Here is a 26,565-nt window from a genome sequence, read left to right as displayed (position 1 = left end):
CCGGAGGCGCTGTAGCGCGGAGCGGTCCGCGGGCAGCGGCAGGCGGGCGGCAGCTCCTCCTTCTCCTTCTTCTCTTCCTCCTCCTCCCTCCGCGCCGGGGTGCGCTGCGCGGCCGCCCCGCGTGTACGATGGACTGGGAGGTGCTGACCAGAGAGATCTCCCTCTACCTGGAGAGCCAGGTCCGCGTGGGGCTTTTCGGCTCCGGCGTGGGCTTGTCCCTGGTGCTGGGCTTCGGCGTCGCCTACGCCTGCTACTACCTCAGCAGCATCGCCAAGGTGAGCGGGAGGGCGGCGGGACGGGCGGGCTCCGCAGGTGTCCCGCCGCGGGGGGACCGTCCTGGCAGGGACTGTCCCGCGAAGATCACCTCGACCCACCCCCCTTAGCGGAGGCAGCCGGCGCCGTTCTGGCGAGGGGAGCGTCGGCACCTGACATGGCTGGCCGGGGGGTAGGGCGCTGCGCTCGCCTCGTCCTCACACGCCCCGACCTTCCTCTGGAGGTGCCGCTCCGGGGTGCCGGCTGGCCGAAACGCCGCTCGCCCCCCGCACAGGCCCGTCCCTGCGGCCGGGCCGGGCCGGGCCGGGCGGCGCACCCCCCGGGCCCGCCGGGGCCGTTGGGCTCCCCGTGAACCGCTGAGGCGTTTCCTCCGCTGGGGCCCGCCAGCCGCCCCCGGGGGCCGGCCGGCCTGAGGGAGCTCTCCTCTGTTCGTGCCCGGCCTGGGAGGGGAAGGGGCTCTGGCCTCAGACGTCCCCGAAATGCATTCGTGCTAGGGGGAGAACTTGGCTGGGGGCGATGGTTTGGAAAGGGAGGTCAGGAGCCCTCCCTCCACGACAAAAACCCAACCTCTTTGGTTTATTAACAGGGCAGGCGATAAAGTAGTTTGCTGCCCTCGTGTCTGCCTTCGATACCATCGTACCACTATCGCAGTGTTTTGGGGGCTAGGACACTCTTGCACATCTTCTGGTTAGTACTGGTTTCACGGATAAATTAGGCATTCGCAAATTACTTGGATACAGTGAGACTGATCTGATCTAAAGTGGCCCCTGAAAATATGCGTATCAAAAGATTTATGACGGTGGAAGACGTGTGTTGCCACAGTCCTTCACAGAACTGCTGAGAACATAGCCTTCCTCTTCACTGAGAAAAGCGTACTTGATTTTGGTCAGAGGAGAAAAATGAAGGGAGAACATGCCACTGCGGCTGTGTATGTGTAACAGTTTTCTTCAAATCATCTATTATTGTCCTATTAATGCTTGTGTGTTGGAGAGTCAGTGTAAAAGAGAAGTTTAAGAAATATGGTTGCTAAAACATGGGATGTTTGGTATACAGGGATTTCCATGTTGATTGGTATACAAACAGAAGCTGTGAGAAAAATCTCTGCATGCAGAACATTGAGATGAGTAACCAATGCAGTTGTGTACCGTAGTATGAGATGGGAGATGGAGTGTCCTACTAGGTTAAAACAGGTACTGCAGGTACACTACAAGATACCAGGTCAAACTACACAGATTAAACGTCATTTCTGTGCGGTGCAAGAAAATTGATTCAGTAAAATCTTTCTCACCTGCTGTGAGACTGTGTGGTTTTGATTTGTCAGTGAAAGATACAATGCTGGTAAAAGTAGAGCTAGAATAGCATGTTATTAGAAATAGGTAAGGAATCCATTACGTTTAGTGCGTTTCACTTTTCAGCTTGGCATTTTGGCATTTCATTTGGGGTTTGTTTACTTATCTCTTTACCATGACAGGAAAAAGCATTGAAATGATTATATGAAAGAAACCAGTTTACTGAGAGAGGATTTAAACAAGCTTTCATTTCTTTCTCTCTTTCTTTGTCAGTTTGTTTTTTATATGAATGCCCTTGCCTGACTGTAGTCTCTCTTCCTAGAAACCCCAGCTGGTGGCCAGCAATGACCATTTCTGCCGCTTTCTTGAGGAATATTGCCCTGTTGTGACTGAAACTTACTATCCCACCATTTGGTGCTGGGAAGGTCGGGTGCAGACACTCCTGCGTCCCTTTATCACCTCTAGACCCCAAGTACGGTACAGGAAGTAAGTGCCTTTCTTCTGGAAAGTGACTGATTTGGTAGCCAGCAGTTACCTTACTCTGATTGTGTCACAGCTACCATTGTTGCTCAAGCTTGTGCCCATTTTTTTTGCTTTATGCCTGCCTTTACAACTCCATCATAGACTTGGAACCATCTCTATCCTGGATTCAATATACAGTAGGTTTAAAAGGTCAAGGTTCCCAAATGGCCCTATTTTAGCTCAGAGAGTTTTGGAGCACTGAAATATTGGTGACAATTCCAGGTGTGACCTCACCAGTGCTGAATAGAGGGGAAGGATGGCCTCCCTCGACCTGCTGGCAATGCTCCTCCTAATGCAGCCCAGGAGGCTGTTGGCTGCCTTTCCTGCGAGGGAGCATTGCTGGCTCATGTTCAGTGTGGTGTCCACCAGGGCTCCCAGGTCCTTTCCTGCCAAGCTGCTTTCCAGACGGTCAGGCCCCAGCCTGTACTGGTGCATAGGGTTGTTCCTTCCCAAGTGCAGGACTTTGCACTTCCCCTCAATGAACTTCATGAAGTTCCTGTCCAGCCTGTTGAGGTCTCTCTGGATGGCAGCACAGTCATCTGGTATATCAAACATTCTGGTGTTTGAATGCCATCATTTTGCAGAGCTCATGCAATCACTGCATCTGTCCATTGAACCAACAGGTACTATCTTAACCATAGCATGGCCACATTTAGCCTTGTTTCGAATATATAAAACTTCTGGGATTTTCAGAGTAACTTTCACCAGTGGGGTTTATGTTGTGTTCTTTGATGCCCAAATTCTAAAAGGGAAAGAACTTATATTTAGTGTTTGTCCTCAGCTGATCTCTCTCACACAGAAATGAGACTTAGTCTGGCAAATGAGGCATTTGGCACAAGACCTAAGGAGAAGTACTTTTATGCACCGGAACCTGGATGCAGCACAAGTTGTTTCAGCTCTGTTTGCATGGTAGAATAGTTTTAGCATTTAGCAGCTTCCCTTAGTTTTAGTAACTAGGAAACTTTTCAGTGGTATGGCCATGTCCACTTTTTCTAGCCCTTCTTGTATAGTCTCTATTTCAAGGTTTGCGAGGGAAGAAACATAGTTCCATGGGGCAATGCTTATTTTGCACCATTTGAGATTGTGTTGGCAGTACACACCAGGATTGCATCTACTTCCCGTTACTGAAAAAGGGCAAAGCTAAGCTAATGAGTCCAACAAGGCTAAAGAGCTTTAAAATATGAAGTAGGTGCTATCAAGACTTTCAATTGAAAAATCAAATGCAAGGTAGGCTTACCTTTTGGTAGTTCCTACACCAACTGTCTCGTATAATATCTTCATTGCCAGGAAGAGGGAAGATGCTGTATGTTTCTAAAAAAAGAAATAAACCTTTTTGTCATTGTTTAATGCATGCTTAGCTTCTTGGGATATTATAATATTTTTTGCATTCTTAAGATACATGGTTTAAGAGTGCATTCTAGCAAGGTTTGTGGAGATACAGGGTGAAAGATATAGTAGTGCGTGTCTGTGTTCCGTGTGTTTCAAACATAACAAAGTGCCATTATACATGCTGCTTCTTTGGATAAAGAGGAAAAAATGTGATAAATGTTTAACACATTGCCCAGTGTGCTATCAAAAGATTCTCAGATGATCCAAAGAAATCTGCAGTACACAAGCCTATATAAAATAGAAGGCCATGCCAAAAATCATACTAGTTACAAGTTTCCAGTACGTCAGCAGCAATTCATGAAAGGCCAGCTCTTCATTTACTGGGAACAGGAATTACTCCACAAATTGACTGTGCTAACTCATGTCAGCTGTAGGTGTGGCTCTTCCTGAATGGTGAACATGCAAACATACCTAGTTAGGTGGCACTTGGAGTATTAAAACATAATTAAAAATGCAGAATTCATACCTGGTAATTTGTACACTGTAAGTACTCTTAATAGTATGCATGTATTTTTCCATCTAATCAGTGTTGTCTTGAAATGTGCCTTTCAGTGAGCTCATTAAAACAGCAGATGGAGGACAGATTTCGTTGGATTGGTTTGATAATAATGACAGCTTATATTATCCGGATGCCAGCACAAGACCCACTGTCCTGTTACTGCCTGGCCTGACAGGAACGAGCAAGGAATCCTACATTCTTCATATGATCCATCAAAGCGAAACCCTGGGATATAGGTGCTGTTGTATTTCATTGCTAGTATTTTGCTTCTTCCAGTAAGATCAAATATAAGTATGTATATGTGTAAGATGCCTTCCTGAGGCAAATGAAATCTAAAGACATTAGTTTATGTAAGAAAGTATTATTAGTAATAATAATAGTAGAATTATATAACAGGCAGTACATTTGGAAGGGCTGTTTTAGTATCTACAGGGGTGCCCCAGAGACTGCAGTGAAAACAAGCTAAGTCTGCATAGGCCTTTGCTGCTGCTTCTTAAATTATATCAGTATTTGTGCTACCTTTACACTTTCTAGTGAAGGGGTTTGTGTTGAGCTCCAAGAAAACTTGTGTGGATGGGCTGCTGGCAGCAGGCCTCAGAGGAGGTCAGCTTCTGAATGCCAAAATTGCTTGATTCAGCAGCCTCAAAATTGTGAGTGCAGAAAGGAGAGCTAGACTGCTCTTACTGGTGGTGGTTAAGGAAGAGGTTTGTCACCTCTTAATTGTCACTGCTTTACTTAGTTTTGTTATTAAGGCTTCTGGTCAAAGTTGGGTAAAAGAAGTGGATTAGTCGATGAGTAGATTCCTTTATGTAATCATATTGCTGCTGCTGTGCTTTTAAATAAGTTGTCATTGTTCCAGGATCTGTATTTGGAATATTACATTTTGTCTTTGCAGATTGGCTTCTGGTACTGACTATAATAAGTTCTTCAAATACATATATATGAACTTTTATCTACATGTCTGGCTATCTCTGTTTGGAGATTTGGATAACTGCTTTACTAAATTATGCAAGTAAAGTAGCACTTTAACTGTTCAAAGTACTTTTAAAATCACTTTAAAACTTACCAGCAAAAAATATCAGAGGAGGAAAGCCCTCAAATCAACAACTTCTTACAATTAATTTTTTAAGTATTCCTGAAAGAATTCCAGAAATATCTTCGTTTGATCAGCTGAGAAAAGAAGGTATAGCATTAAAAAAGGAGAGCTTTAGGTCAGATTTCAACAGAATGTTATAATTTTGTTTTTAAACAGCAACATTTGAGAGAAAAATACCAAAATAAGTAATTTTTCATGCCTTTAACCCATCTAAAATATGTATATATTATTTAACAGAATTATTACAATGAGATGGTAGAAGAGTAATAGAAAAGTAAGATTTTATAAGAAAGTATAGATCCTTCGATCATGGTAATACTGCTAGAAAACTCCCACAGGCATCCCATCCCCAAGAACTTGCAACTTGGATGCAGCTGTCATAATTTTGATTTGGCTCATTTCTTGCTATTTAATACAGTTATGTAGCTTTGGAGGATGTCTACACATGGATCTCTGACATTCTCTTTCAGAGTACTGCTTTAGGCTCAGCCCTGCACTGGCAGAGCTTATGGCTTATATTTGGCCAGCTCAGAGTGCAGGCAGAACAAGATGCATGTACTATCTTCAGGTAAATGCTGGGGCTCTCATTCTGCAATCTGACCTCGATGGGCGAATCACAGAGCTCAAATAGAGTCCTGCTGACTTCAGTGAACTCCATTTTGGTTTCAAGGTTGTTCCACACAGGTCAGACTTCAGAATCTGTAGGACTGTAAATATTTATGTGCTGAACTTATTCATAGAACTGGCCTATTTTTCTTTATGCATTTTCATTTTTTTGTGTGTTATCTTTTTTAGTGGAGTGAACAATGTGTATAATTGAATTTACTGTCTCAATTTTTAGATGCGTGGTTTTTAACAATCGGGGAATTGCTGGTGAGGATCTTCTGGTAAGGATGACTTCTAAGATAAACATCTCTCACTTATAAGCAGTATATATGGAATCATTTATGTCTATTTGTACAGCTGGATTTAAATGAGAGAAACTCACAGCGTATGTTGTAAATGCAGAGAAAAGAATCTAGTCATCTAATAGATCAATCATGTGCCAATATCCATCTTTTATTTTAAAACTCAAAGAGGTCAACTGGTCAACACACAATTTTTGTGAACATTTCATTTTAGGAAAGAATGTAAATTATTAATATCTGTAACATTAAAATGAACAATCCTTACATTTTTCTTTCCAGAAATACTATGGTATCTAAAATGCACACATCCAAGAAATTCTGTTCAGTCAATGCAATTTTCTCCCATTGTTTTAACATACAAATCCAAATATAAGCAGCCTTAATTACTTTCCCACTATGAGTTGCCAGTATGAGTTTAAAGTAGATTTTAATAGTTGTGCCATTAAAATTGATCCATATTATGTGGTTTTGAATTAATGAACCAGATTTTTATGGGGAGCCATATCCTAGATGTTAAATGTGTTCTTGTATTTTTCTCAGCAATTATGACACAAAATCAGCTACAAAAGACATTTTTTGCATTTGGGACAGGCATACTATGTTTGCTTAGAAATAACTGGCAATCCCACAAATGGCAAAGTCTTGAAGCTAAACATTTTCTGCAGCTAGGGACAAGGAATGATGAAATATTGCTGAATAAGCTTTGTTTCTTCATATGTGTTTTGTTGACAGTTCTGCAGCTGTAATGAATGTGCATAATACTCGGTATTGTTTTGCATTTTTTAATTCCCTGGTTCCAAACGTTAAAAAGCTCAGATGTTTCCCATAATCAGATAAAGCATTTCAATGCAAATATTGCCATGTTAAGAGTAGTTTTCTGCATACTTTTGGAGATGGATCTACAAAGCAGTTTTGTGACACACAAAGTCCTTATTGATGAATTTCTGAATCGTTAAGAGAAAAGATCTCTTGTTTGGATGCATTGTGTGTATTTTACTGTAATCGGATTTACATCTTTAAGCTTTATAAGATCTTACTGTGAAGCAAACCAGATGAGATTATCACATTTTCTGCAGAGGAGTTTCTACATTTTAATATAAAATCCCTAGTTAATAAGTTTGAAGCATAGTCAAGCACCACAGTAGAAATCAGTCATGCAAGTAGTTCTTTTCCTAGTCTTTTTAAAGATAGATTCAAATTTACACCAAATAAGAGCTATTTAAAGAATCAGTTTTAAAATGCTGTTCTCATTTGTTATTGAAAGTTACTGTGAATTATTGTTATGGAATAATCAAATATTAGATTGACCACAGTCAGTGTGAGCTAAGATGGTGTTTTAAAAATATCTTTATACAATGAGTAAATAAATAGACATCAAAGTGTCAGGAATTAACTGAAATTAAAATGCAAGATATCTCTCTAGTTTTATAAACTTTTAATCAAGTACACTTTCACTTACAATACATTAGACCCTAGTTACCAAAAATAATTTATTTTAACTTTTGAACTTGACAATTTAATTAAAATAAAACACATTCACACTGTTTATAATTAATAGGGTGTAAAACAGTGAAGAGTGATTCATGTGGACAAGAACTGGAAATGCAACATAAATGGAAATTAAGAATATCTTTAGTTTTAATTACCCAGATTTAGCTTTTCTATCCTTTTTTTTATATCTTTGACTTCAGGATTTCAATATTCCTGTTAAATGTATTTTAAGTAATCAGTTTCATCTAATTAAACTTGTTAAAATTGCCCACAAATATCCAGGCTGTTCAACTGAAAGCAATTTAAAAAAAAAAACTTAAAATACATTGTTGCTTCAGGCAACAAATAAATTCAATTAACTCATAATTAAGTATTTTTATATTTAGTTTTAATGTTTATACTGAATTATGGCAGGCCAGCCACTACCTATAGTTAAGTCAAGGTCACTAAGACATTAGTAGCAACTCTATTGCTGTAGATGAAATCTAGAGAACACCATTAGAAAAAAACTTATTTTACTGTGATACTTATTGTACGTAAAAGGACTTATCTCCCTTATACTGCTTCAGATAGTACCCCAGATTGTGGCCTGTAGCAGTTGTCTGTGCAAGTGAGGCTCAAAAGCTGTGCTTACCCTTCAAAAGCAGGGAAGGGGTTACCCAAATCCCACTGATGCCAGTGGAAGTCATTCCAAGTCTCAGTTCAAGATTTGAAGAAACACTGATGGTAGATAGAGAAGGGGGAATATATATGTGTTTCATTGCTTTAGTTAATAGAATATTTTAGTAAATTAGGTAAGTGACACTGGTGAATTTATTTATCTATTTATTTGCTTCTATAGTGTGTAGAATCTAAATATCGGCTACTTTTCAAATACTAGCTGTCAGAACTTGAAATCTAATATTTTCTTTTGCATTTGCATGTGGGTGAAGATGGTAAAATTGTCATGATAACTTTCTTTTCTGTAAATTGCAGCCTTTATGATATGTTTCCGTTTCCTCAGGGTATTTTAAAAATACCCATGTCTATCTAGTTCTATCTAGTTTAGCTCGTTGCTCTGTGTTTAGATTTCAGCTAATGACCGGAAGGTTGCAGATACTGAGGATATTTGTCACGTGTTTTATTTTGTAATGATAACAAGTATAACTCCTTCCTCCACCTCCTTGTGAAATGCTCTGGGTTTATATTTGCCATTTAGCACAGCTTCACGGTAAATGCTAAATTTATCTTGTTATATAAATGATCCACTGTTCAGTTTGCTTTGTCCTTAAAGGATAATACAAAAGCTTATGATGGCATTTTTCCCTCTGACTCCTTACAGACACCAAGGACTTACTGTGCATCTAACACAGAGGATTTAGAGGCCGTTATTCATCATGTACACAGCTTGCACCCCTCAGCTCCGTTCATGGCAGCCGGTGTTTCTATGGGAGGGTAAGGTATTATGCAACACAAGTCTCAGTTTAACTATGATCATAAAATAAGACTGTTGTAGCCTGGTTGTAAATTATTACTCTGCTATACTTGCATTACTGAACTGCAACTAACGGGTCTATCTCTAACAGTCAATATTCAGAGGACTTTTAGAAACCTCGTATCTTTGAGTATCTTAGCTCTGTGTCAGGGAAGGTCAACACTGGCCAACATTTAAAAGTTGAGGGGGGTAGAGAAAGACAAGAAACACTGTCAGACAGATTGACAGCCAAACAGGTGGGCAATACAATCTTTGGAAAGCTGTCTTTGGAGCAGAGGGATAAAAAATAGGAACTAGAGCTAACATACCATGTTTCTTAGCAACCTCTGGAAATTACAAGATTTATCTTCACTCTGTTTGGGTTCTGCAGTGTGTGGGTAGGTTAAGCTGGAAGAGATGGAGATATCTGCTCTGTCTGGCTCAGAAGCAAGTAGTATTGTTGAAACCAGTATGGGTTGGCATAGCATGTGATATTAAGACTTGCTGGGTCCTGGCTTCACTCCAGAAAGCACAGCTAGAACAGACAATGATAGCACAGTTGCTTAGAAAAATCACTGCTAGAAGCTAGGAGAAATATTCAGACAGCCTCTTTAATGAAAATCATAGGAGAGGAGAACTTCCATTAGAAATACTGCAGACACAGTGGTAACTTACTGAGACTTCCCTTCTTTCTGATAAATTTTATGGAGGGTGGGCAGATATAGCCCTGTATATTGACATTAATCTACTAATGACTTGTAGGAGCTTTGGGGTAAATACAGATTTGTTCAAGCAATTTAGTTATGGATAATCAAATAAATAAGTAACTTGGAAGCCTTTTAAATTAGGCACATCTTTTTCATTCATGTTGCTGGGATTTTGCCAGTGTCTTCAGTATCAAGACATATGAATCTTTCCAGTATGTCAGCTTCTGTCTTGCTGGGAAGCCCAAAATTTGGCACGCTACTCCAGATACAATCTTGTAAGTGCCAAATACAGGGAAATAAACTCTTCCCTAGACCTGCTTGTTTTGCTCATACTAACAAAGCACAGCATTGCCTTTAGTTGTCTTCATTGCTGCAAGGGTGCATTGCTGAGTCATGTTCAGTTTGCCCAGGTCTTTTTCAGCAGAGCTGCTCTCTGTCCAGTTATTAGTCTGTTCTAGGTGCAGGACTTTGCATTTGCCTTTGTTGAACTTCATGAGGTTTCTGCCAGCCCATTTCTCCAGCCTATTGAGGTGTCTCAGAATAGCAGCCCTATCTTCCAGTTCACAGCCACTTCCCACAATTTGACCTGCAAGCCTCATTGGGGTGCATTCCATCTCATCATCCGGTTAATGAAGACATTACACAGTGTTGGCCCCCGTATTGACCTCATGAGGAACGCTACTAGTAACTGGTCCAACCACCCCCGTTGGACTTCAAGTTCCTGATCACAACTCTGTGAGCCTAGTGGTCTAGTCAGTTTTCCACTCACATTGCAGGTCACCTATTCAAACCATGTTCCTCCAGTTTGGCTACACGGAGACCACGGAAGACTGTCACAAGCCTTGCTAAAGTCTAAATAAGCAACATCCACTCCTTTCCCCTAACCAACAAAGGCAGTCAGCTCATCATAGAAGGCAATTAGGTTGTCTTCGACCTTGGTAAATCCATGGTGGCTGTTATCAGGCATCTTCTCTACCTTTACATGCTTGGAAATGGCTTACAGGGGATATTCCCAAAGTGCTGAGGTTAGGCTGACCAGCCTGTATTTCCTCCTCCTTGTCATTCTTGTAGAGGGGTGCCTTTTTTCCAGGCATCAGGAATATCTCACAGTTGCTGCAACCTTTCAAAAGTCATAGACAGCAGTCTCATAATGACATTGGCTGCCTCCTTCTGGAGCTTTGGTGCACCTCACCTGGTCCCATTGACATATCTATGTCCAGTTTGCATAACTGGGCTGTAACTCGATCTTCCTCTACCATGAGTAATAATTCACTCTCCTATACTCTGCCAGGCACAGGGACCTCAGAGGCCTGAGAACAGACCTCAGCACTAAAAACAGGGAAGACAGGTAGCCTTGGCCTTTTACAAATCTTTTGTCACTAGGTTCCCTGCTCTGTTGAACAGTGGTCCCAGGAGGGAATAAAAGCTGGTCAGCCTAACCTCAGTTCTTTGGGAAGATCCTCTGGAAGCCAGTTCCAAGCATATTAAGGATAAGAAGGTAACTGGATTTGCCAAGGACAAAGCATGCCTGAGCAATCTGATTGCTTTCTATGATGAGATGACTGGCTTCAATGATGAGGGGAAGGGAGTGGATGTTGTCTGTTCTGAGCCTTTCTTTGTATCAATGTACAAGAAAGGCTGCAACAGAAGCCTTTTTTGTTGCAGAAGCCTTTTTCTTGTTGTCCTGCATATCCCTTGCTAGTTCCAACTCCAGCTGAACTTTAGTTGTCCTAACTGCATCCTTGCATGCTTGGGCAATGACTGTTTCTCCCAGGCAGCCCCCTTCCACCTTCAGGATACTTCCTTCTTGAACTCAGTCAGGAGTTTTTTGTTCCTCCATGTGGTCTTCTGCCACTCTTGCTCAACTTCCTGCACATCAGAATGTACACTTGTGCTTTATGTTCAGTTATCCTTAAGGTCAAACAGTTCTCCTAGACACCTTTGCCCATCAGGGCCATCTCACATGGGATCCTGCCAACCAGATCCCTGACCAAATTAAAGCCAACTCTCTCCAGTATTATAATTCTGCTGCTTACCTTCCCCTCTCACTTTTGATCTTAAAAACCCACCATTGAATAATCTCAGTGACCAAGACTGTTCTGTACCCTTCCATATCTGACGGGTTCTTCCTTACATGTTAGTAGAAGATCCATAGAACATTTTCCCTATTTGGGTCATTGATCATGTATCAAAAGGTTGTCCTCGATACTCTCCAGAAATCTGTTCTGCTTGCGCCTTGCTGTGTTGTTGTTCCAATTGATGTTGGTATGGTTACAGTTCCCTGTGCCTGCTGATTATGAAACTTGTTTTAGCTGTCCAAAGACTTGGATTCTCTAATTACTTCTCTTGATCAGGAGGTCTATAGCAGACATCCACCATGATATCCCCTTTGTTAACCTCCTATCTGATTTTGACCTATTAGCTCTGAATTGGCTTATAACCTGCACCAGGGAAAAGTTCTGTGCATTTAAATGGCTTCTTTGTCTAAGGTGCAAACCCTCCTTCTTGCCTTCAAGGCTTTAATGAAGTCTGTCTGCATCCATCATGGCACGCTCTTGTCTGCCTGTGAGTTCTCCCATGTCTCTGTGATCCAATAAACTTGTTCTGTGACTGCACAGATTTCTAATTCCTCCTATTTTTTCCCATGCTGTGTGTTCATGCATGTGCTAGCACATGAGATGGGCCACTGCCATGCTGCCCATGAGAGCCTCCCCCATTATGCTATCCCTTGGGTGCTTCATCAGGGCCTGCCAAGCCTTCGCTTCTCTTCAAGCTTTGCTCTCCCTCCCTTGACAAACCTAGTTTAAAACTTTTCTTTGCAAGGTTAGCAAGCCTGTTGGCTCTTATCTCTCTTGGCATGCTATCTCTCTCCAGCTTAGACTTTTTTGCGTGCAAAACACGAAATAACATGATGTATTGCAAAAACATGTTTCAGTGGAAATGGTGAAAGTCAAAGAAGAATCTGCAGTAGAGGATTGTTTTGATGATTACATACAGATTTAAAGCATAGTAGTTCTTCATGGGTAGCTTCATGTGTGGTGCACCTTTACACCAGAACTGTGGTGTAGTAGGTGAAGTACGAGGTTTTCAGGGCTGAAGGTGCAGTAGAAGCTAGCCATTCTGCGACTGGTACAAAAGACCAGTTCAGCCCTTAGTGTCATTTCTGTCTTTGGCTTAACCTAGTTATGGTATCCTAAATAGTGGCAAAGTCTGTTAGTATGGCACAGGGGATCTGTGTTGTGTTCCTGGCTTTTACCGCACCACCACCACTGGGCGATTTTAGGCAAGATGTTCCACCTTCCTCCTCCAATATGTTTCTAATGTCCTGAACCACAAAGAGGAAGTATATGCTTAATTGTACAGAAAACTAGAAGAGTCTTTAATCATCCACATGAGGACTGTTTCCATGCTTCAAAATTAATTGGAGCACTGGCACGTTTAAAATTAAGTAGGAGCAGAGATCTCACCAGGGGCATATTGTGAAAATGATCCACTTGTCTTAATCTTACAATAGTTTTTGTTATCTGTCCCTTTTCAAAATTTTCTGAATAGCCAGTTAATCTATACAGGACACATTTGCCCAATTAAGAAGAAAAATAAACACTCACTTCACAAAGGTGTAAATGTAAATGAAAGCCCACTTTTCTATTGATCTTCAGTATGTATTATTTCAGAAAGGGACTTTGTTTTCTAACATAAAGATTCCTAAACCTTCTCTCTACCACATATATTCTGTGAATTCTGTTAGAGAAATGGCTTCTTCCCCTACTACAACTTTTTTTTGTTATTGGTTTATGGTTCAGTGTTCTTCCAGTGTATCAGCTGATGACTCACAGGTTCCTCCTCTTCTGTGGGTAAGAGGGAACATATGCTACCTGACTCCTATATGTGCCACAGGTGACTTTCCTTGCTGGGTTCAACTGTGTGAGCTGATGGCAGGAGCCCATTCCCAAGTGCTGTTTGCTGTTCTATTCTTGCTGGTTCCTACCAACTGGCAAGTCTTTGGTAATACCAAAGACTGGTTTCACTTTTGCACTGCTGTCCTATGATCTGGTAGGTAGTGTGTGGGGATAAAGTCTCTGTGATGGCAGGCTGGTTCATGATGTCTTTGCTAAAGGTTGCTGTCTCCTGAAGTATTGTAGATGAAGCCAAGGTACAGAGTGTTGGTGGTCCAGGGAGCTATATTAAGTTGTAAAACCTGTAATGTTTTGAGTTAAAGGCTTGGTATTAAAATGCTGGTTGTAAACTTTGGGGCCTCAGGCAGTAAAGTAAGACTTACAGCTTTTCTGTTAGTATTTTTCTTTTACTCTCTTCCTGCTATTTTAATTTTTCTGCGTTTGAAGGGTCAGGTTCTGGTGAACTGTCCCGTTTTTTCAACTCAACTATACATCAGCAGTAGAGACTGTAAGTTGCAATTGGTCAGAAAGCCAAGACTTAAGCCATTTATTTGGCTCATAATTTTGTTTTGCTAGTTTTTTTCATTATCCAACACTTCATTCTTTACATACTTTGTGTTAAAGGCTGTGTTCTCTCATGTGTGAGGGGGGTAAAGGAATTACCTTCAACCCAAAAGACAGCTTCATAGTGAGGCAGGTGTGCCAGGGCCAGCTTGCATTTGTCAGGCACATTGATCAGATTTATCGGATCGGGAAGAGCAAGAGCTTGTTTTACCATTTTACAACTTGGGAATACCTGTTCCATGAGTCAGATACTTTTTTCTGACCTTTTCCTCCCTTTTAGTGATATAAATAAGACTAGTATCTCTATTTATTTCTAAATGCACTCCTACCCACATCCTACACAGTGCACTCAGTTCCTCTCTGACAGTAGAGAAAGCAAACTTCATGAGTCATATGTTGATTACATTGACTACCTTTCAGAAGTATTAGGCACAACGGTAGGGCTGATACAAGAAACTATTGAAAAACAGACAGAAAAGTGGCTGATTGTTATATTTGCTTTAAATTGAAGCAAACAATTTGATAGTATATATGTTTCTGTTTTTCATTTCTGTTTGTAGCATGCTTCTTTTAAATTACCTGGGCAAAACTGGCAGAGACACTCCTTTAATGGCAGCTGCAATTTTCTCTGCGGGTTGGAATGTTTTTGAATCTGTAGAATCTCTGGAGAAGCCACTAAACTGGCTTCTTTTCAACTATTACTTGACTACTTGTCTACAATCCTCTATCAGCAGGTGAGTTGCCTTCTGAACTGTTTAGCAAGGTGGAAGGATGTTAGCATGAGATCTACAGCAGGTATAATAATATTGGCAAAATTAATGCTGTAACAACACTTCACATAGCTGTTCTGTCTGCATTCTTCTGTAAGTTTTGAAATCAAAAGGAACTTTGCAAGAAAGATTGTCATCAATGTGACTAAGTTTCTCTGCTCCTCAAGGGACTTGGCACAAGACCAATGTACTCCTATATTTATGGATGAAGTGAATGGATTTTTTAATTTTTTAGACATGCACATACTGACTTTGAGTATATATGTATGTATACTAATGCTTTTAAGTCGGTGTTGACTGCAAAAACATGGAAAGGACTAGTTCATCCTTTGCTTTATAATATTAGGGTGTATTTTGTATTCCCAAATATTTAGTTCTCTTGTCTTTGGCATCTTTCTCATGGCTTAGACAGATTCTTACTATGTTGCTGGATGTGCCTGCATATGGATGAACAATTTTTGTGCTCTTGAATTCCAGGCAGATTTTTAATATGACAGAAAATTAAAAACAAGCATGTCCTTGTTAGGGAGTTATTTCTATAAATGTATCTGTAAAGCAGAGGACTTCTACATCTGTTTATATAACAAAAAACCAAGCCCTCCAATTTTTCTCTCTTTCTTTTTAGGCATCGACAAATGTTGGAGAAATTATTTGATATGGATCTTGTGATGAAGGTATGTGAAAATGTTACTTCTGCTTTAGCTGGATGCTGTTTTCCAAATGCTGACATAGTTCCCTGTTTGAATTCTGTACTTCAGGCTAGAACTGTTAGAGAATTTGATAAGCAGTTCACTTCAGTCATGTTTGGCTATCGTACAATTGATGACTACTATGAAGATGCTAGCCCATGTCGCAAGCTGAAGTCAGTAGGAATTCCAGTGTTATGTCTAAACTCTGTGGATGATGTTTTCTCACCAGGTCATGGTAAGTTTAGGCTTTTAAAAATATATTTATCTGTATACGCAATCATTAAGACAAACTACATTGGTCTGGGGATGAACTCATGTATTTAAATGCTTAAATGTGTATTTAAATGTTACTTGTACATAGGATCAAAAGCTCCAGGGATAGATCAGTCTTGCAATTTACTTACAGTGTAAGACACATGTAAAACAGCTGATGATGGAGAGACCTGATTCGTACAGGATGCAGAAGCACATGGGGTGGCAGTCATTAGCCATTAGTAGACTCTTTACAGTCAAAAGTAAGAAATATGCACATTTAGTGTGTGAGTTATCTCACTGTAAGGAAGATATTAGATGTATTGCCCTCTTGGAAGCACCTGTTTCTACAAGTATGAAGAGAACCTATAAAGAGGAACTGGGATTCAGATGTCTGGATTGTAGACATTCAGAGTTCAATGAAAGTGAAAACAAGTATTTTTTTATTGCCATTTTTCAATCCAGTCCTTACAAGGAATGTCTGGAAGTTGCTTATGTTTCAGATGACTTGAAATCCTCAGCTGTTGATCTCTTGTGCCACCTCCAGTGCCTGACAATTAAAAGTAAGAAAAAATGTAAGTTAGCACGTAGGACAAAATCTAGGGTAAGGGAAGAGATACAGAGAAGGTGAGCTCCTAGAAGGAGGCATGTTGAAATTAATAAGAAACTAACTAGAAGATGAAGCAGCAATATCAGCTAGTAACAGGCTGAAAACTGTTTTCCCGTTTCTTTCTCTTTTCTGCCAAACACATGATCATTATGAACATTTTGCTTTTGATCTAAAGCTCAAAACCCTGTTTTTAACTGTCTTAAAAAGACATGTTTGTTCCTGTGGTCTATATATTGGTTATAGTGTCTGAGAACAAAAGCTAATGTGGAGGAAAACCACTAGAATGAACAGCTGGTTGAGGGGACAGTCTTCAGCAGTGAACACCTGACACCTTTAAAGATGAAGTTTATACACTTGATTTATTTCAGGGAAGTTTTCTTCTGCCACCACAAGTCAAGTGAGATTCTTGTAGAATGAGTCATGAAACCAGAGTAGGCAAACAGACTAGAACAACAAACAGAATGAAGGAATTGGAAGAGACTGTGTGTGTGTGTACTATTTTTCTGTAGGCAGATGTGCAACACATACAGAAACACGCACACACTTACACTACTATTTATAGTTCGAAGACCTGTTAGAGACAAATGTGACACAAAGAGAAGGGGCCTCTCCGGTAGAGGGCACTAGAAAAAGACAGTCTGATTTCCTCTCCTCTTGAATGAAAAACATCCATGCTATGCATGAACAATATAAAGAGGGGATAGCCACCTAATATGAGGGGAAAAAAGGGTAACTGGATTAGCCAAACTACCTATCCCTTATAGTGGCCAAAACAGAGGCTTAAAAAAAAAAATAAGATCTGGGCAAACATAGCAATATTATTCCAGAATACTGCATCCACCTTTGACAATTTGTGGTTCAGGGACTTTCTGAGACAGAGTTAGTCCCTTTGTATTTACTAGCCTCTGTGGGATTTTTTTTTTCCTTGAAATTGGCTAGTTACTGTTTCTGTTATAAGCATATAATGTCCTGGAAATGAGAATGGATGGGGCTGTGACCTTAAATATGTGTGCAAATATAAAATCTGGCTAGTGATTCTGAAGATAAATTTTTATGGGTCTTATGACCCTGGGGATGACTTTCCCCGTAGTGCTGCAAGATGAGTGATCTGCTGTGCCATGCTTCTGCCATTAAGTATCTTAGAGAAGGAACAATGGCTTCACCTCTATGTTTAGCTCTAGCTCAGTTTGTGGTTTCTGTTCTAAAGTGAAGTAGTAACTGTGGCAGGAATGAGCTAGCTAGTTAGCACAAGTAACAACAGCAGGGAACCAGACAGTGTGCCTCTGTCCCTGGAGGATTTGTTAACCTTTTCCAGCCTATTGTCACTGGGACTGGGACCTTTGTTAGCTAGATTAAAGCTAGTGCAGATACTCCATTCCCTTTTCTCTTCATTTTAGAATATAACCTCCAGCTCTCAAGAGCCAACCATTGACCTTGACCTCATGAAATTCAGTCTGAACACAAGAAAACACTTTTTTACTGTGAGAGTGGTCAAACACTGGCATAGAGAGGTTGTAGGGTCTCCGTCTATGGGAGATACTCAAAACCTGGTTGGACCCAGTCCTGGGCAACCTGCTGTAGGTAACCGTGCTTGAGCAGGGGGGTTGGACTAGATGATCTCAAGAGGTCTCTTACAACCTCAACAGTTCTGTGATTGTGTAGTTTGACTACCCAAAAGATTAAGTCCCCTAGAGTACAGCTGTAGCAGACATCTCCTCCCCCAAAGCTGGTTTTTAAAAGAAACACAACTCTTGGTGAACAGTGGATGATAGGGATGGTCTCTTGTGTAGGATTAAGTATCAAACCTATTGTCAAAGTGCCTTAGAAGTCTTGCAGTGTAGAAGGGAGTGAGGTAGAGCACCAGCACTTCTGAAACAAGAAGTGTTAAGTCTGTTGTAATGACTATCCATCCTTTCTTAAACTCTGACCCTAACCATCCTTTCTCCATGAAAACGTTTGGTTGGTTAGGCTTTCATTTATTCCTTGTCCACAGAGTTAATGCTGTTGGCCGGAAACTGTTGTCCTTGTATTGACAAGTTTACCTTAGAAAGGGCTACTAGGACAATGTTGATTTACAGTAAACAGCATGACTCTGTTATGTGTGTCTATCCTTGGCTCCTTTTTCGTTTGTGTTATGCACCCCCAATGTGAAACATTGCACTGGCAGGGGACACAGGGCACCCTGATTAGCAGCCTAGAAATTACAGCTGCTGCTGTCAGTTACTGGAGTTCATTCATCCTGACACTTTTGCAGGCTGTTTTATGTTAGCCAACATAAAGGACTGGTGTTACTCTGGGAGGTGACTTTATTCTGGCAACTGGCTTGTTTTTTCTGACTTAAAAGTATGTGGACACATGTAAGCCTATGGCAACCAGAGGCAGTTTCCGCTCACAACTGTATAATGGATTCAAAGCCACAAAACTTCCTCTCATCCAGATACCAGCCTTTTATTGGCTTTGGAGACTGGTCATTTCATGCATCATCTTCCCCCAGTAATACCTACTAGCTTTTAAGCTACCTTCCACCTCTGTTGTAGATAGCTGTAGTTTCTGACAGCAGGGAAACAGGCCTAGAAAATTCATTAGGGAGAAAGCTGTGCCAGAATTCCTTTGTGTTTAAATATCCTTTATAAAAAGCCAGCCACATCTATCTTTCTGTAACAGAGCTTGGGGGATACAAACCCAAGTCTGCTTTGTTACTATACAATATGGACTTAAAGAGAGACTTCCCTTAAAAAGTGCAGATGCTGTCTCTGTTGCCTCTTACTACCTGATCATTTTTTCTCATGTAGCTTTTTGGTACACTTTGTACTTCCCAGCAATTCTTTTTGAATATATCGTGAAAATGTGCCCTTTGATCTCAATCCAGTATTAGGAAGAAACAATTCATTTGCAGTCCTTCCTTAACGTTGCTGTTTAAAGTTCATAGAGCTTGGCAGCTGGTGTATCTGTAGTTTAATTCTGGAACGCAGGTCTCATATTGCATAATATTAACGAATGAAAACAAATGCTTTCTTCATTGCATGACACTTCTTTCACCATAACTTATTTAAACGAGCCACTGCTAAATATGTAATGTAACCAAGTCAAGCCCTTTTATTTTTTAAATGTGAAAAATAAATCAAGAAGGTGGAATGATAACATTCATTATCAGTGTCACATTTAACTTTTCATCTGAAGTGGCATTTTTCTCCTTGGAGACTTTAAGCAGTGTATTAGGCATCTGACTTAAATTTCACTGTACTAATGCTTAGCTAATTGCCGCTGGTGAGTGTTGTGCCCAAGCTGAAAGCCTGCCCTTTAAGCTAGGTATCATGCCAGCTCCCTCCTGATCCACTGTGCCAAATAAGTGCATGTCTGAAGCTCAGTCATACTTTTTATTGAACTCTCTGAACTTTTTCTGTCCCTCTGAATCCAAACTTTGAGTAATTGCTTTTAAGTGTTATTTAGTATCCTATTATGTAAACAGCACAGTTGAATGAAGTTGGTCTGGAGAGACCAAATGGCCAAGGAATGCCCAGAGGGATAACAATTAGGGTAAGAGTTTAAGGAACAGGGAGAAATCAACCAAACAATTGAACAGAAAGTCTGACAGCAGTGACTTATTTAAGCTGATGCTTCTTCATGTTTTCCTATTGTTCTTTTTAAAAAAAAACTTTTTGCAAAGCATGTACAAGAAATTGACTTTGAATGAGGTAATTCTGCACATACATATTGACATTGTGGTTCTGTGATCAGAAATAACAGGTCTATGCCTGCTAGATCAAACAGCAGTACAGATTTTGGTTAGTAGAAATTACGTTTCTACAAGGTTACATGTGAACAAAAATGAACAGTAGTATCTTTTGTCATGCCATCCTATATCCTAGAGTGCATCACATCCAGCGCTCCATTCATCTGCCCTTTAGATTGCACAATTTGCTCTGTTGCATTGTGGGTTTATTTGTGGATGGCTAACAGTCCCTAGAAACAGCCTTGAGAAAAGTACCACACGACAGCCAAGCATCATTTGCATTTTGGCACTGGACAGCAGCACAACATATTAAATTCTCTCCTGAGAAGCTGCAGAGCAAGAAACTCTGCTGGGGAGGAGTCATACAAATGATGATCCAACTGTATCAAGACCGACTATGCCAAGGGCAGGCTCTCCTGTTCACCACAGGGGAGGTAAGAGCAGAGAGGTAACAGCAGGTCAGACTCAGCACCTCCTGAAAATCCTCACTGCAGAGGGAAACAAATGACTGCATGTTCAGCACAGTGCTGGAGCTTGTGATAAGGGCAATGATCTGTGGCAGAATTCTGCTGTAAACACATGTTAGTTAGAATAGGGAAAACTTTGGGATGGGGAAGATGACATTCGTAAAGACCTGTGTGTGGCTCGTGCCTTACCTGGCACAGAAAATAACCAGCATCCTAGTGCTGGTAGGCTTCTAGGAGAGAGCTGCTGTAGCTTTTTGGAGGCAGGCAGTGCATAGCACCCATGGCAGTATTGCCGATCAGTTTGGGAATGAATAATTAACTACCAGCAAACTGATTTGGGAGATATCATTACGCTGGCAACCTCTGAATGACAGGTATGCTGAGGTCACAGTGAGCTTTGGCTGTAAGGGCTTCTCCAGCTGGGTTGGCACAGCAGAAGAGACATTTACTGTCATTTCCCTTCCACAACGCCAGCAAAGTGCTTTCTTGGCAAGAAAGGATATTTCTCTCTACCCTTTGACACTAGTCTGACAAAGAGAACGACCACCATGTTTTTGCACAATCTTAGCTAGTCAAAAGGTGTGTTCAGGTCAGTAGGCAGCTGATCCTGAATCCATTAGGATCAATGCAGTTCTCATGCTATCTCTGATTCTTGGAGATCAAATCAGTCTCTCCTCACACACTCCTCCCCATACCCTTTCATATAAGCCTGTCCATTAGCCCCCTCAGTGACCAGGGAGACAGCTGCAGAACGGCTGTGGAAAGTGCGATTCATTCATTGCCTGAAGCAGGAATGGGGGAATCGGGCTTGAGTCTGAGCCCCACTTTCCTATCAGGATTCTGTTTAACATGGCCCATGCGCTACTAGAGGAAGAGGAGCAGATGGCTTGGTAGAGATAAGTGGGCAAATTCCCTTGGAGTCAGCAGAAGCTGACATGAATCATAGCCACTCTCTTTGTACAGGGCAATGTGTTCACCCACAGAATCCAAGGGAGCCCTAACAAAGATTGCTGGGCAGATTAACTCATGCAAAACTCCAGACAAGCGCTTGCCAAGCCTGGAGTCTGAAAATTATGTACGTGTTGGATTGCAAGAAATAACACGGTTTTCTACATCTCTTGTTTTCAGCCTGTGCTATTTCCCAGTCAAGGCTGGCAGGCCCTAGGCTTTTATTTCATTGACTTTTCTTTTTAGTCTTGCCTCAGTATTGCTTTAAATGTCTCTGAAGGAAGTTCTGTCAGAAAGGGATGTGGACAACTGAACCCCCCCCAAAAGCGAACCTGATTAAAAATCTCTCTTCAAAAACACTTTAACATAGATGAGGCAGCAATAGAAATCCTGCAAATGACTTTCTGCTTTGTGTTGTACTGCCAAGGTATTTTTACTTTAGCAGTGTATGACTTAAAATCAGATTTATTTTCTTGTGGAATCGTAACCTTCTTTAGACAATACAGTGAAATTCCTACTACTCCCTTCTGTCTGGACAAAGCATGTCATCTTTTGCTGTTGTTTTTTCTGTCAATCCTGAATAATCAAAAAATCCTGTATGATTTTTACTTTTTTCCTTTCCATGAAGTTTATTATTTGAAAAGTAGAAATTTAAAAGGCATTCTTCACTGAAATGTATTGGGATTTCTGCTTGTTCAGGAGTATATTTAGCATACTTAAAACTCAGAGGAAGTTGCTTAAATAACTTAATTTGTATATTGAGAGCACAACCACCATAGCACCATAAAGCTCCACTGTTGTGTCAACCAGTTCATATGGTAATAGTGTCATCCCATCACAATGAAATGCCATTTGTAAAGTCACACGCATGTCAGACTGTGCTAACTGACCTTTACTTTCTTTCACAAAGTGAACTGCCGAAGTGATAGCATTGATAAAGCCACACATCCGTGCATATTCAAAATAAAATGCACTGAAGTCTCCCTTTCTGCACATTTCAGGATCAGCGCATGTCTCAGGTGTAGTTCACTGATGACTGTAAGCTAACTGTAGGCTGTCAGTGAAAGGGCCACCTCACCACAGTCCCCATCTGACTGTGCCTACTGCCATTCATATACTGGCATTAACATGGGCAACCAGATCAGGGAGCTGATCCAGCTGAAAACTAACCCAGCAAAAGAAAAATCCTTGTAGTATCTGCTCTAATATTCTAAATTCCAAATTAAATCATTTTCTAGTAGTCACTATTCAGTAGAGAACCACTAACATACTGGGTGACGCGGAGCAGCTTTCTGTGTCCTTGCATGGTTGTTTGCCCTTCCTCTTTTTCTGTTTACCTTGTGTATTTAGATTATGAGCTCCTTGGGGCAAGAACTGTCTCCCAGTGTGTTTGCATGGTATGGTCTAAACATGCAGGTGTAAGCGTATGGCAAATCAGATATAATGATGATAACCCAGCATAATCTTTAACATTAGCTGATAGGATCTCTTACAGACAAAATCTTATTGTGACATTAAAGGTTTTGTGTTTGGAGTCTCCTACAAAAAGAACGGGTTTCATAATTAAGGTCCTAGGTTCCACAGTTTTTCCAAACCTAAATGTTGCAACACAGGTTAAAAACTACAGGTTCGATTGTCCTTTCACTTACACTATTTATACCGAATTGCGAATATGCATTAACATGGGGGCTTTTCCATCAGTGGGACTGAAAGAAAGATGAAGCCCAGTGATTTCTGAAAATTTTACAGCAGCCAGAAAAATCACACAGATAAGGCGAGTTAATGATGAGGAGAGAAATGGCTTTTAACACAGCTATGGTTCTATGTCCTGCGGGCAGTACATTTAAGCATATGTTATTGTTGTGCATATTTATTCACATATAGTGTGAGAAACATTTAAGAGAAATTATTGAGTGGCTGGCATTTCATAGAAGGATAAGGACTTAAAACTTTTTCCTCCCCCTTTTTAGCTATACCAGTAGAAACTGCCAAACAAAATGCAAACGTTGCTTTGGTTCTGACTTCGTGCGGAGGCCATATTGGTTTTCTGGAAGGAATATGGCCAAGGAAGTGCACTTACATGGACAGAGTCTTCAAGCAGTTTGTGCAAGCTATGTTTGAGCATGGAAATAAAATCTTTAGCATGTAGCTTTGGACCACTATTATAGCACAGTGGCACATTCTGACAAGGGCAGTTAAGCTTAATGCACAAATTTTAACTCGTGTAAGCCAGCAAATGGATAAAGTCCATTACTACATGCAAAAATATTTTTTGCCTAAAATTTTGTAGCAAGAAACTAAATATTATGTTGTCACTTTTATATTTATTTTTAATATGCCTTACTAAGAATGATCCTAAATGAAACAGCATTCTGCATACATCAAACTGCACTTAACCAAAACCATCAAGTAAACAGATTATAATTCCTCAGGATTTTAATTTAAACCAGTAAATATTTAGGAGACTTAATTTAGATGGCTTTTAATATGAGAATGGCAACACTCAAAATAGCATATATTACCCTGTCACACACAGTAAGAAGTTGGCCCACTCCTTAGGGCACTGATAGTGAAAATTTTAAAATGTGAAAACAAAAGGAGGGAACACAAAGAAGCACTGGTTCTTCACATAAGTAAAAATTTCAGCATGTTATTCCATAGCATTAGATTGATAACCACTTTTGCTGTTCTACCCTGAGAGTATTCAGATTTAGGGCTAGTTATTGTTTTTTAAACTATGTCAATGCCATACTTGTCTTATGTGATTATTTTTTAAACAGCTAATTTATAGTGTTTACATATAACCAAAAGATTCCTTTAAAACAGTACTGTAATAACTTATGTAATTAAAAGACATCTTGCATTTCAATGTTCATGTAAAGCCGGGTGTTATCATATATGTAATACATACTTCATATAACTGGTAAACTCGATGATTCTATCTGTTATGTTTATACTGCCCCACAAGAACATTTCAGTTTTAAAGAACAGACATTAGAACATCAGGAAATTATGATATGATCTGCTTTAAATTAAAAAAAAAAATAATCCAAGCCTTTTGTCTCTGCTATTGTTTCAGATAATTTCTAAAAAGAATGTAACAAACCGTTTAAAGAAAGCTGGCAGCTGGGGTGGGGCCAGAGCCCCATCTCTCTGGTTCATTTATTTGATCATTTGTCAGCACTTTGGCAATAGGTTGTCAAATCATTGAAGCCTTCGCAAAGTGATTTCCGCCCTAGCAGCTTACAAGTTTGTGAGGCTGCCTGAGGTGTCACTGTTCTCCTCAGCCCTGAAACAGGGTGAGAGCCAACACGGACCTTTAAGTAAAAAAGACAGTTGGACAGAAGGTACTGTGAAACTGTTGGGAAGTCCTGATTTTGGGCATCCTGAAATTAAAAAAAGGCTTTTAAGCAGTTTCTCTGGAGCTCCCACCTTGTGCTGATCACTGATTCGGGCCCAGACACACAAGATAAGTCAGTAAAAATGCCTTTGCATTTTTCTCTTTTGAGCGGGGTCAGTACAAGAAGAAAATGTGGATGAAAAAGCAAGTCAGGTCTTTTGTCTCAAGCAGTACGTGAACAGTCCTCTTGCAAGGCATGTTTCCTAGTAACAGCAAAAGAAGAACAAAAATACTTCTTGTCTTCAGAAAAAGAAATTGGGACATGCTCTACAAAAGCTAGTTTTGTAAGGTGGAAGGTTAAATTAAAAAATTAGAAAGCGCTTTCAAGTTTTGACTTTTCAGACAAGCATTACCCCTTGCCCAAATAACTTATTTTTTCTCTAATAAGGAAAATGAGAAGAGTGATTTGTGAAAGCAAAATGAAATTTTGTGCATGTTACTACCATACATGAAATCAGCGTATTAGTAGGGTGCCTTATGTATTCTTACATTCATTTCCAGTTTTTATGTTCATACAAAACCAATGAGCAATAAACAGTGTATTGAGCATTATATTGTTAAAATTGTTTGGGTACAGTACTGTTCAAAACTCAGCATCAAGTATTAATAAAAATAAAACCACTTACATTAAAAGCACACCTGCCTGTTTAAATAAAAGTAACATGATGGCAGAATTTCTGTCTCTCTGCACTGCCTTATTTCATTTAGGTCTAATCCCATATACAAATCCCCATGAAACATTCCTCTTTAAAGCTATGTCTAGCAAATGTCTACAAAGTTGTTTTTTTCCCCCCAAATGTAGAGTGTTCTTCCTTACACCCCATTAGGGAAAATGCATTGTTCAAAGCACAGTGTCCAAAGTGGCAACAATCAAATTTTACTATGGATATCTTCAAGCTTTCCCAATCAGATTTTCTGAAACATATAATGTAGACACCTCGGTTCTTGGAGGGGACACACAAGCTAGCAAGAAGTGCCATAAACATTTTTGCTATGCAATATCTTTGTACCTTGCACACAGTTTCACCAGTGAGCCAAAATCCAGAATTTTCCCTCTATTCAAAACAGTGTGAATTCATAGGGTCTTTATTTGGCTTTACATGCGATTGAAGTATCCAGACAGCAACAGGGATATGAAATGTTGGAGGTGGGAGAAAATTGTTAGTTATCAATGTAGTCATTACTGGAAAGATGGAGTATAATGAAAATGAAATTCCAAGTCACAAAGGTTGCAGACACTTCTTAAAGAAAACTTTCTTCCTAGTTCAGAATCACACAGTAGTTGAAGTTGGAGGGGACCTCTAGAGATTGTCTAGTCCAATCCCTCTGCTCAAAACAGGACATATTACATACGTGCTCCAGAACATCCACCTCTTCTCAATTTGCTCTTGGGAGTCAAGGCAAGGTACTGTTCTTTTTATCTATGAGGCCTTTGGTCACCCAAGAGCCATCTGTGACCTTAGCTGTCTTAGTACCAGATCATAAAGACCAAGATTTTAAGTTGTAATTTATTATGTCAACTCTTGGCAAACAGAAAAACTGAAAATTTCAAACAGAAAAATATGGTTCTATGAATGCAGAGAAACTAACCCATGGTATATATTTCACA

General features: G+C 40.2%; 1 protein-coding gene across 3 annotated transcripts; it reads left to right on the top strand.

Moving 5' to 3' along the window:
* The first annotated feature begins 26 nt into the window (after window positions 1-26).
* Window positions 27-26,565, top strand: ABHD3 (abhydrolase domain containing 3). 3 transcript variants are annotated; one of them, XM_010574314.1, is made up of 9 exons: window positions 27-275; window positions 1,885-2,048; window positions 4,026-4,208; window positions 5,910-5,955; window positions 8,789-8,901; window positions 14,648-14,821; window positions 15,483-15,531; window positions 15,616-15,781; window positions 23,527-26,565. In XM_010574314.1, exons 1-9 carry the CDS (start codon window positions 129-131, stop codon window positions 23,703-23,705), a joined length of 1,221 nt encoding a protein of 406 aa, XP_010572616.1. In that variant the 5' UTR covers window positions 27-128; the 3' UTR covers window positions 23,706-26,565. The 3 variants fall into 3 exon arrangements, with proteins under 3 accessions (XP_010572616.1, XP_010572618.1, XP_010572617.1); XM_010574316.1 differs by lacking the exon at window positions 14,648-14,821; XM_010574315.1 differs by lacking the exon at window positions 14,648-14,821 and having other exon boundaries at window positions 15,483-15,781.

This window comes from Haliaeetus leucocephalus, unplaced genomic scaffold (assembly GCF_000737465.1).
Source record: "Haliaeetus leucocephalus isolate CR32 unplaced genomic scaffold, Haliaeetus_leucocephalus-4.0 Scaffold428, whole genome shotgun sequence".
NCBI lineage: Eukaryota > Metazoa > Chordata > Aves > Accipitriformes > Accipitridae > Haliaeetus > Haliaeetus leucocephalus.
Note: the sequence above shows the minus strand (reverse complement) of the source record. Positions and strands in the feature narration are given on the sequence as shown.

Coding starts and splice junctions, on each gene's coding strand:
- ABHD3 (XM_010574314.1), top strand. CDS start 129: ATGGACTGGGAGGTGCTGACCAGAGAGATCTCCCTCTACCTGGAGAGC. Junction 4,209..5,909: donor AGCGAAACCCTGGGATATAG/GTGCTGTTGTAT, acceptor CTCAATTTTTAG/ATGCGTGGTTTTTAACAATC. Junction 15,532..15,615: donor ATATGGATCTTGTGATGAAG/GTATGTGAAAAT, acceptor TCTGTACTTCAG/GCTAGAACTGTTAGAGAATT.